General features: G+C 37.3%; 1 protein-coding gene across 1 annotated transcript in view; it reads left to right on the top strand.

Moving 5' to 3' along the window:
• Nucleotides 1–12,147, top strand: part of LOC140229644 (uncharacterized) — a 39,935-nt gene extending 27,788 nt beyond the window's left edge. The window contains exons 5-8 of the mRNA XM_072309887.1: nucleotides 6,523–6,635; nucleotides 8,174–8,263; nucleotides 9,848–10,092; nucleotides 11,915–12,147. Coding sequence (XP_072165988.1) covers nucleotides 6,523–6,635; nucleotides 8,174–8,263; nucleotides 9,848–10,092; nucleotides 11,915–12,147 — 681 coding nt within the window. The remainder of the gene's footprint in view (nucleotides 1–6,522; nucleotides 6,636–8,173; nucleotides 8,264–9,847; nucleotides 10,093–11,914) is intronic.
• Nucleotides 12,148–12,675: the final 528 nt, after the last annotated feature.

The raw sequence follows: 12,675 nt of genomic DNA, 5'->3' as shown, positions 1-12,675 counted from the left end.
CTAGCAGATCAGTACTCTGTGTTATCAAACGATGTAATCGATTTTAAGTTTCCTTAACACACTGGCTGTCATAGACTTATAGAAATCAACTTTATAATCAATTCTAACTCTTCATAAAACAGGGCCCAGATATTTCTTGATATCCCTTTTTGCATGCTGCTGATCGCTGTATAATCAGGTGCATTCAAAACCATTCCCTCACCTACAATGTCATTATCATTTTCAACATTATAGATTGCTATGATAGTATCTGTTCAAAATAGTAAGTGTTACATCAGCGTTATTGTCATTGTCATCATCATTGTCCACTATTATTGTTATTATACTGTTTTTGCTCTTGTTGGTAATGATTATCTGCCCAATGTTTAAATCAGTACGCAGGAAGTTTGCCATAACGCAATGCAAAGACAACAGTTAATGAGAGATCGACACTGGCTTCTTTAGCTCAAACACACAAACAAAAGGTGCTGACCATCAAGGGGTAGTTGCCTCCAACAAAGCTTGTATATATCATCAAAACAATTCATAGAAATTTCCTTGACAGCAATTTTGCATTGATGAGTTTGATATCAGTATTGAGTTTATGTACTTATATGGATTCAAATATTTATTTGCGATTGGTTTTCTTTTGTTGGGGATTACAATAAATGAAATGAAGTGAAAGTTTAGTAAGTGTCGACAGTAGGATACTTGGGAATCTTCTTTCTGCTTATGCATGTTTTGAATCATGTACTGTAACATTTAAGACATTAAAAGAGTAGGGACAGAACAACAGAAGTCGTATCATTCCTATAGGAGCGAAGACTTTGGGTTTATGGAATTACAGCACAAATATAGACCTTGCAGCAACGCAGAGAAAAGGGATATCAAGGACAGACAAACAAGCATTTCAAAGATCACGTTCACCTTGATACTATCAATGTATCAAAGCAATATTTAATAAGTCTCTGTATGATATCACCAAGCACATCAAGAAAACAAAATCTTAAATCGAAAAAATAAAAAATGGGAAGAACCGAATCAACTCGTTTGGCTGTTATTCTAAAACTATTTATACTCTTCATTTAAAATGAATACCATAAAACTGCTGGCTTGTCTTATATAACTTTTTCACATTATTGTATTTAATGAACTATCGGCCAGCGATTTGCTCATATTTTCCAGAAGAAAAAACACAACAAATATTATGCAAACTATTGTTACCCCGCGAGACAAATGGTTTCATTTCACCTTCCACGTACTCGCACATTTCTTAGCCCAGAAAACAATACTGCTAACATGGTCCTTAATGTTGGAATGATCATTCTTAAGATAATAACTGGTAAATATTATTCTTCGGTTATTTTTTTTTTTCAACGAAACTCACTTCAGTGGTACTAATGATTATATATTCCCTGACTAATGTGCATTGTTCTGTTGGTTATTGCCCTTTTCATAATGCATGACATATTTACTTTTATAAAATGTGTTCAAGAATGTAGCCAATTGGAAGCGCTGAAATGAGTCACGTGTGCGTGTATTAATTTCTCACTAACATGCACGGCTGACGTCACAATGTTTACACTAGCAGTGCGCACTCAATCAGTTGTTACAATTACTAGTAAGTGCGTCGTGCGTCCTGTAAACAACTTCTAGTTCGGGCTGCCGGCCGGCCTTTCTTGTGTGCATAACATGTGTGGCGTACGTATACTCTTACATGGTACGTACAGTACTTATATGTGCGGGATTTCCGAGTGCGACGTGCGTAAATGTTTGGGACGAACATCTTCGGACATCTTGACTTTTGAGCGAGTGCTACATGTAGCTGACTGGTATTGACCCACAAAGGTACGTGAAAAATGCTGTTAGTTTTCGACCCATTTTATAAAACAAATGATGCACAGGATTATTTCGTGGCGTTAGTGGAGATGCAGCTCACTCTCGGGTATTTACAATGTAGTGCAACATGCACTCGGCTTCGCCTCGTGCATGTTTCACAATTGTAGATACCCTCGAGTGCGCTACATCTCCACTAAGGAGGACGCACTCTATCCTGTGTGCATACTAGTGCACGCTTGGTTTGCCTCTGGTCTCAGCGTTTTGCTCCCATTGTGTCAACGTCAATAATTCTCATGACGTTAAGTTTTTACGAACAAGGGGGTTGATAAGCCTGTGTACTTGTACTAGCTTTTCTTCTTCGCCCACATCTGCTTCTCTCTTTTTCTTTACTTCCTTTGCCCTTTGTACCCTGCAATTTTGGATTCCATAGGTACTCAGGGTGTGTCCCATCTTAATTGCTAGACATATTCATATTGGGTTTTGTTGTTGTTTTTTTTTTCAATGGAACCCGCAAATCACAAACTCTGCCATTATGGTTTCTTCATATTGTGCATGTTGTTAGAATTAGTCTTTAGTGCAAGGCTTGTGCATACGCAGATACATTTAATACTTTTAATCCTCTGCATTTCTTCTCTCTCTCTCTCTCTCTCGGATAGTAGTTATACAGATGTATATTTATTACCTCGAATTTTTTTTTGTTTTTTGGGGGGTTTTTTTTGTTTCATTTCCATCAAAGAAGATGGTTGGAAAGCCCATATTCAGCTGCAATAGCTGGTCTTCCATGGGGTCCAGTTGGATGTTAGGCGGGACCACTTACTTCAACGGGTCAAACACCCTACTCTTTGAGATTAATAAATTAAGCGTTATCTTTTACGTGCATGAGTTGTGACTCTCTCACACATGCAGACACGGGACCTCCATTTTATTTCCCATCCGAGGGACAGAATGTTTCTACTAGAGGGGACATTGTGATTACAGACATCATTGCTCATTGGAACTCGAGAATCGAACCCGGGTCCTTTGGATCGAGAGGCAGAAGCGCTATACCGACTATCAAAGCTAACTCATCGCTCTGTATGTCAAGTGAAATATGAAAGTTAAAGGGTGTGTACAGTTCTGGTCGCGGTGAGGATTTAGCTTTTAACGTTTTGCGAGATATTCAGAAACCACTCTATGAGATGTCAAATAGCATGCAGTTCTAAGGGGTATCAAAAGTTTATTCGATGAAAATCGGTTTTGAAATGGCTGAGATATCCAAAAACAAGGTGAAACAAAGAGTTCCTAATAAAGTTGTGGCGTGTCGCCTTTTGTTATTAGCACTTTTTTGGATATCTCAGCCATTTGAAAACCAATTTTCATCAAATAAACGTTGAATACTTCTTAAAATTACATGCTCTTTCATATTTCATAAGAGGCTTTTCATTATCTCACTTAGGAATGTTCAAAACATGAATCCCCATCTCAACCAGTACTGTACAGTCCCTTTAATATGCTGGAACTTTCCACTGTGCCTATAGAGTGTGAGACCAGTGCATTTTTAGTAGTCAAAGCAAAATAAAACAGTACTCAATTCCATTAATTCACACTCCTTGGTTGATTCAAAACTGCATGTCATTATTATGCCTCATCCCGGTTGCATACAGACCTCATGGCTGTTGTTTTCTTTCTTTTCTTTTCTTTTCTTTTCTTTTCTTTGAGCGTTTGGTAGTGAGTTGGTTGATGAAACAGGTTGAGTGGTGTACTCAAATATCATGCGTTTTGTACTTCCTGCTATAAAGGATATTGGTTTAATACCCATGACAACCTCGAAAGTTAATTTGTTTAACGTCTGACTTGGGTTTGCATGGCGAGACAAAATTATTGATCTATGCATAAAGAAGACATTAAGACGCACACATGCAAGCACTCCATCAGAAACAAGCAGATACACACACAGACACACACACACACACAAAAAAAAAAAAACCGGACAGGCACTCGCACACACAAGGATTGACAACGAGTCAATCATTTATAGAGCGACTGAAGAAACATAATAGAAGCAAACTAGTACCGAAATGTGGCTTATGAGCTTAACGTATCCGGGCAACTACCCCTCAAGGGCAATTACCCCCCCCCCCCCCCCGGCTAAATACTGGTTAGTGGTAAGATTAGAGCAAAGATTAGGGTTAGGATTAGGTTTAGGGTTGAGAGTATAGGTTAAGGTGAGGATTAGGTTCAGGATTAAGATTAGGGTTAGGGCCACGGGAAGGGTCCGGGGTAATTGCCCAGGGGGGTAATTGCCCTAGACCCCTTGAGAGCAATGTATGGATTCCATTCATTTCAAGTCATGTATAGGCCCACAATCAATTCGTCTTATTTTGATAAGTTTATCCTCTTCACTCTGTTGACGCCGTTATCCTTGGAATGTATATTCATTCAATTCAATGTAACTCAAATTTTACTTCTGGTGGTGACACTAAATAGAATACGTCAGGACGGGTCCACTGACGTAATTTTTTATTTTCATTTTAATTGTTATGCGTACAATTCTAAAAGATTGAGGATACGAACAATTTGTTACCGCAACACCTAACAAATACTTTTTTAATGCAACAAATAACGTTCATTCATATTAAACTCATATCTTCAATAACATTTTCTTTAGAAAAAGAGAATCCCCATGATTCCGTCAAACTATATAAATTTGATGTGTGGAATGCTCTCCATAATCATCCGATGCGATGACACCCTTTTTCAAACCCTTCCAAAGGAAATTATAGTTTTAATGATGATAAATATTGTGTTTTCTTAAGAATAATCATTCATATTCCTCAGAAAATAATATTCTGTAATAATTGTAGAAATGGCATCCTTTTTCAAATCCTTTTTAATGTTAAATTGATGTTAATTATGATAGATATTGTTTTTTCTTACAATAATATATTCTTTCTTCAGAATAAACAAATCTTTATATGTGAATCAATTACATCCTTTTCCAAATCCTTTTAAAATTAAAGTTAATAATGATAAAGATTGGTTTTTCTTAGAATTGAAATGCTTCTTTTTGTTTTTTTTTTTAAAGAAAGCATTGGCAACTACAAGAGAAAAGTAAAGGTATATCAATTTGTGGTCCCTTTAAGTACATTCATTTCTGAAGTAAAATAAAACAAGGCCATTGATGATTCGATCCTCCTTCCCAGTCCCTCATGCACTTACACCTAATCCTTGAGAATAGTTTCCTAGTCGTTTTGTCACAAGGAAGGGCTGTATCTCTTAGCAAACATCTCTGCAACATGGGACATGTCATAGAAGAAAAACGCAACAACTCGATGTATTTTGTATCACAGTGCTTCATTAAACTTATTTGCAAAATGTAAACATTTATGTCCTTGGAACATCCAAATCGTATTATAGTTATTAGTGTAACGTCGGCATTATTATCATTATCGTTGTCATTATATTTATTGATGGAAAATTGACCAAAGAAAATGGGATTCCATCGGGATTCAAACCCGAGACCTCCGGATTGCTAGCCCGGTGCTCTACCGACTGAGCTGTAGAAAGCCCTAGTTCAGTGTTCGTCCCAGAAACCCTAAATTCTTAATGCTCGAATTGTCAGAAGCTATAGCAGTGTGTTTGTGTGTGACACATACGTACACACTTGAACCTGCCATAAACCCTAAGGATAATTCAACCTGGGGATAAATGTGAGGGATCTCCGAAGTGATGCAGCTTTTTGAGTATGTAACAAACGTAAACAGAAAAACTGACCAGAAATGAATATTATTTATTAGTGGATAATTTGAGCAAAGAAAATGGGATTCCATCGATGTTTATTGCCTATCTGCTCAATGCATAAATCCATACACAAGGAGTTTGACATAATGCATAGGCAAACAGGGAAAAAAATGCATAAACATGAAGAATATACAGGGGAGACGAGTGAAAGATAAATGCTGTAACCCTCGAGGTATGAGAATAAGTCTGATTCCCACGGCGATGCAGTCTGCCGGTCCATGATTTTTCCATAAAAATTACAAATGTTTTGTAATATCATCGTGCTCTCTTTCTTGTATATTGTCGCGCTTTTTGTGTATGTATGCACGCGTTTTATTTGTTTGTTTATCTTTGCGTGAATGTATGTTTTCATTATTGTGGGGTTTTTCACCATAGTCTTTAGCTCTTCGTGGATAGATGTTGGATGATATTTAATTACATAATATCATTATGTCTTGAGTGATCCACGTTTTACAAGCCCTTGTTTTCAATCGATCACTCTTTTTTACACCATTACACATTCTTTTCTTTCAATATTGCAGAATATGGATTGCTGTTCTTGGTTATTCAGCCTAATTGCTCATAAATTGTATTACATAACTAGTGATCCACACTGCATACAATATCTCTTACAAATTGATAAAAGAATAAAATAATTTTAGCAATGCAGGCTTTGTATTTTGCTTCACTCTTCTGTTGGATGAAAATAAACGATAATTCCCATGAGCACGTCCATTGAAAGACAGGCTGCTATGTGCTAGATGGGATTTGTTTTTTGCCCCTCAGGCGACGCATTATTTGACGTCATAGAACCTCATCTACACACAAACAAACAGAAAATGAAATGATAATGTAATAGGACAAAACGCTTTTCCGTGGTCATTTGAAAGGAATCATAATCAACTTTTGTCTGTCGCACTTTAATTTTTCTTGTCTCGTACACAGGTGAGTCCGTTCCGAGAGAAGCACTACAAGAAGTGCGCAGTGGTGGGGAACAGCGGAAGCCTCCTAAACAGCGGATGTGGAAGCGAAATCGATTCCAGCGATATGGTTTTCAGGTACTGATGCACATTAAGATCTTTTAATATTCCAATTACTCAATTTCGTTTCAACTCATCAGGTAGAGCAACTTTCCCTTTGCATTAAGTCTTTTTTGTGCACAGAAAAGGTAAGATGTCAACCAGTTAAAAAGTAGATTCATGGTAATGTCCAAGTGCATCCAAATAACAATGCTTCAGAGATGATCAAACAAGTGAATAAATTATACGAATCTATGTATAGCTGTTGTGACTGTTATAATTTTACTGGTGAGTATCAGTGATGAAGAATCGGTTTTCCTCTAGACAGGTAACAAAATAGCATAGTTTCCTGAAAACGTGTTTAACTTTATCATGCCAAACGTTTGCTCTTCTGTGTGGGAACAAAATTGCTGTCTCACAGAGAAAGAAAGCTCTGAGGCTTATGGATGACAATTAAACAATGGCCGACAATATTAGAAATCGGAGGAACAAACCACATCCAAATGACATCCATTCACGTCAATTTGCGAGTTGGAGCAAATAATACCTCTTCTTTCATAGACATAATGTGAAAATGATTAGCTCGATCAAAACCATGTTGTTTGTTGTGATTGTTTGTTTTTTTAGTGCAGCTCCAACTTTCGGATTCAAAAAGAATTATATAAAATCGCGCTTCATGATTGTGTCGTACTTTGTTCCAAAAGGACTCAGCAAATAGAGTCAACCTAAAATGCCCATATTTACAGCTGGACTTATAACATCAGTTTCAAACGTCATCAACAAAGACCTTTTTTAAAGTGAATCTATTTTTGCTCATCCTTGCTTCGCTCGTGTCGCATGTTGTATATTTGCCTTCTCAGTCATTCTGCGATCATACCTTTTAAAATAAGTATCGCTGATATATGTACATGTGTACAAAATCTAATACTTCCTTTTTGAAAAGGTACTAAATCCATTTTTCGTCAAATTTGATGTATTTTGCTGAAATGTATTCATCTAAGTAGTTCCATCGACCGAAGTAGTTACTTAAATTCTTCAAAGTATTTAAGCTCTCCTAAGACCTTGTAATGAAAAGACAAGAGAGAAATCAGGCAATGAAATATTGGTTATGCTCTAAAAGATGCTAAATTCATTTCTATTTTGTTCACAAAGAGTGTAAATCCTGTTGGATCCAATCGGAAACCAAATCAGGAAACAGGAAGAGAATGTGTGGTAATAGGTCATCCCACACAAACTACACACAGTCACAGAAACTAGTCACCTATTACAAGCTTTGCTTGTTGTACATCACTTTGCTAAAGTTTTGTTACAAAACGTACCATGCTAAATCCATAAAACTCCCCAAAGTATGAAATATTTCAATACCTAAATCAGTGTAGAGCTCCACATCTTTCCCAGGAGAATTTTCTTTGCCCCGCGTTCAGAACATAAAGTCATTGCACGAAAACATTTGCAAGCATTTTCAAATAAAAATCCAGGTTTTTTCCTTATCATTAAAGGCGAAATTACTACCTAATTAGTATTTTCTTGTTATGACAATAATGTTAATTTCTCACTTTTCCATCTATCTCTACTAGATGTAACGCGGCGCCCATAAAGAAATTCGCAGACGACGCGGGAGAGAAGAGCAATTTGACTACTTTCAACCCAAGTATATTTTACAGAAAGTAAGCACGGCTTTAAAAATGCTGATGACATGAAAACCAAAACTAAAGAATGGAAAGACGAAAACGCCGAATCAAGGACAAAGAGAGAAAAACCACCTTCCTGAATGTGGCATAGACTCATTCTATTTGCATTTGATTTGCATCATGCTCTTTACGGTTTACCGCTCTCTTGTCTTCTTTGTTTGTGTGTGTGTGTAAGCCTGCCAGAGCCTATATACGGTCGTAAATCTGTACAACTCTGGCATTGTTTTACACATTAAGTTAATACACATTAAGTTAATACACACTGCTATACAGTTCTCGCAATAAAAAATGTGATTGCGGAGCATGAGGTAGAGGTTAATCACGTTTCTCCCCGCATTTATAATGTGTTTTACGCCCGTTTGTAATTTGGTAAACAGCGGTGGAACTTTTCTTTTTTTTGATAAAGAGAAAGAGATTCCTTTAACAGAAACGACCCAAAATTATCAAAGCAATTTTGCGTTTAATTGCTCCACATGGCACTCAAGCATAATGTGTCAGTCTCTCATACACGTGTCACAAGAGTGACCAGAGAATAGTGGATTGTCTTTTCTTAGCACCGTGACCACTCCATCATCAAAGATAGGTCTAACACAGGGCGTTGAGTTGGCTCAGTCGGTACCGCGTCTGCCTCACGATCACGCGGCCCCGCGGGTTCGAACCCGAGTCTGTACTGAGCAATGTTGTGTGTAAGCATACCGTCCCCTCTAGCAAGAGGCAAAACACTCTGTCCCTCGGATAGGACATAAAATGGAGGTCCCGTGTATGAGAGACTAACAACTCATGCACGTAAAAGAACCCGCTTCATTCATTCATCGCAAAGAGCAGGATGTTTAACCCGGTGAAGTGGTCCCACCTCACATCCAACTGGACCCCATGGAAGGCCAGCTTAACGTAGCTGAATATGGGCTATCCAGCCATCTTCTCAGATGGAAAATGAACAAACAAGCAAAACAAACAAACAAAAAACACAACTGATGCAGTTTCCACCACAAAGCACAGGTTGCCCGCTCAATGTTGTGACGCACATGTACAGGCAATATTGGTATAGTCAGCTGATAGTGTCAAAGCGAGCTAAAATGTGACATTCGCCAAAATGTACAAAGAAAAAGCATCACAATGCATAGTAACCGAGAACTTGATTATTTGGTTGTTTGTTTCATTTTCCATCTGAAAAGATTTATAATCCATATACAGCTGCACATAGCTGGCCTTCCATGTCATGGGGTTGAGTTGGATGTGAGGCGAGCCCAATTCACCGGGTGATGCGCCTTGCTCTTTACCATGTTTATCATCAATGAATGAAGCGGGATCTTTTTCGTGAATGAGTTGTAACTCTCTCACACACGTGACCTCCATTTTATGTCCTATGAAAGGTAATGAAAGTGCTTTGCCTCTTTCATGATTCCAGAGGGGACGGAATGATTACACGCAACATTGCTCAATTAGACTCGGGAATAGAACCCGGTTCCCTGTACCTAATAAGCACAAGTTTTTGTCGTCCGTTCTTTGTACTTTTTTTTTTTAAATTTTGTTCTGTCTGTATTTCTTTTTTCACCGAAGATTCAATGCCCTTGCCAGACAAGAAGACTACCTTGCATTTAGAAAGAACATCTCGCAGTACCATGGCTACATCTGGATGCCTTGTATCGGGGCGGCTGCGCTCCACAACGTTTGTTTGTCCACATTGCAGGACGAGGCGGACAGCCACAAGGAAGATCCCCACCTTGTAGTAGGGAACCCCAAAGAGTTCGTCAGCTTCTGGAATTTCTGGAAGCGGAGAAATTTTACGAATCTGCCGTCAACAGGTACCATTTCCTTTTTTTGTGACTGTCCATAAATTCATTTTGTTTGGAATTACATTTCAGTTCATTTCTTGGTTTCTGCAAGTTATTCATGACAAAATTCCTTGAAGGAAATACATATTCATTATAATTATGATGAAACTTAGTGTACAATTTGGCATCATGATGTAACATAACACAGTCTAATCAAAATCGATGAGTGTTATGAATTGTATTTCCTGGTGTTTTCTTATGTTTGATGGGATTTGATTTGTTTCGATTTAATTTGAATTTATTTCCACTTTGTCTCCACATGCACAAAAAAGCCACTGAGTTACAATGATGTATGAAATAACGTTCTGTTACAAATAATCTAAACGCATATTCTGATAACATATACATTTGCAACAAATGGTGAATAAATGGTAGTCGTAAGAACCAAAATGAGGGAGCCTTAATCAAAAGCAAGGCTTGTATTACATAGACACTCGAAAAATAAATATTAACATAATAAACCGTATAACAACAACATAATATATGCCAGAATGGTATTAAAAAAAACTACAACAAAAACTGAAACTGAAACGGAAACTCCGCATGATGGCCGATGGCCGGTAGGATGAGAAGATACGAAAGAGAAGGAATAGATGAAATAAGTTGAAATGAGAGGAGAAAGAAGAGATGGAGAGAGGGCGTGCAGGAGGATTGAAAATTTCAATCTTTGTAATAATTTATTCATAAATTGTCCCTAAAATAAATCAAAGGAGATATTTCTACCCTAATGAATTACAGAGTTTAGGCCCTGTGAATGACACTAAAGTGTGAAGATAAAGTTATACAATATTCCCAGTTCCTTTCGATTTATAAGGAGACGTGTTGTTTACGTGTTTGCACCATGATGCCTGTGTATTGCAATAACGAGAAATTTTACATATCACATATAAAAGACAGATTTTTAATGATGATATTTTGTGGTAAATTTACGCTTTTCTGAGTGGTTTGAAAATACACAACGTAAATTTGACTTGTGTTCAAAGATTGCACTTACATTGTAATTCATATTTCAATCCTGATGAATTCATAAGATTGGTTAATTCTTTGAAGTTCTTAGGCATGTTAGGGGAAAGAAAAAACGTGGTGAATAAGATGAACGAAAAATGGGAGGAGAGTTTTCGGTATCATTATAGTGTTCATCAAAAATAACTGTGGACCTAGTAGGAAACCCTTATGGACCTCCGCAATCAATATAGGATATCGGATTTCTTTTTTTTAATAATTAATAGAAACATAATGCTGCCAACTTGAGAGGTAACTCATGACCTAAGGATGCCTAAGGATGCCCCCGTATTCCGTAATTTTGACATATACTGTAATTTATGGAGTAAAGTTCTGTTGCCAACGATATCGAATGCTTTTGTATACTACTATCAACAATCTAAGACTTTTCTTTGAGAGGAAAATAAATTTGTGATCTTCTCTATTAGTTAAGTTATTAAAAGAAAAAAAAAATCTGTAGAGTTTTTTTGTTTATTTTTTTTTTTGCTTCAGCCACATTGAACTATGGCAAGAATTTCATTGGATAACAAAAAAAAAAAAGAATCCAATGTTTTATGCACTTTGTCTTTCAATTATTTTGATATGCATGGTACAAGAGTAAGAGGACGATGAGTTGTGGTTACTTCGTGTGAGATCGTTTCTTCTTTTTAAACAAATTACAATTACCTTTGTTTTTCTTAATAAATCAGGAGCACATCCAATGGAGATTGGTTAATTAGAGGTACCTTCTCCTGCCGAAAGTATATTACGAACTATTTCAGACATTATAGTGTTGTATTCTTTCTGACAGGGTTCTACATAGTCCACGTAGCCCTGCAGTTGTGTGAAGAAACCCACGTCTACGGTTTCTGGCCCTTCCCTCTGCGGCTGGACGCGGGTTTCGAGCGGGTACCTTACCATTATTTCGACGACATTCTGCTGAATAAGAAACACGGAATGAGCAGCGAATTCTCCAACCTCCTACAGTACCATGAGCTGGGACTCCTACGACTACACACGGGGAAATGCCGCGGGGGACGATAGCGACAAGTCGCTGGGGGTAAAGTCTCAACCTGTCACCTGCAGCTGTAAAGCCAAGGTCTCGAGCGTGCTAGTACAACATTTATAATTACTATAGTGGACACTTATGGACACGCATGTACCGTTGCTGATGGTGATTCATTCTTGTCGTCTACGGTAACTGTCCATGGTTACTCTGAAACAATGTATGAAAAAAAAAATAAAAATTAGGATTTATCTGGAAATTATTTGAAGAGTTTGTTCGCAAAAACCGATAAGTCCATTTTTGAAGATTTTGAAGTACGGTCTCTGTCATAAAGTACAAAATAATACCTTTCAAATGATATATTGGTCACTAGATATCAAGGTATATTTTTTGATGTTATGGTCAAAAGAAGCAAAAATTTCCTTATTACTCTTTTTATTTTTCTTGACCTTAAATCGCATATATCTCTATTTGGCAAATTTGGACTTATCGGTTTTTGCGCCAACTCTTCATTTGCTTTGTCAAAATACGTGTATTTCGGAAATGAAATTGATTGGGTGATGATT

Source organism: Diadema setosum, chromosome 6 (assembly GCF_964275005.1).
Source record: "Diadema setosum chromosome 6, eeDiaSeto1, whole genome shotgun sequence".
Taxonomy (NCBI): domain Eukaryota; kingdom Metazoa; phylum Echinodermata; class Echinoidea; order Diadematoida; family Diadematidae; genus Diadema; species Diadema setosum.
The sequence above is the reverse complement of the archived record's forward strand: the minus strand, read 5'-3'. Positions and strand labels throughout refer to the sequence as shown.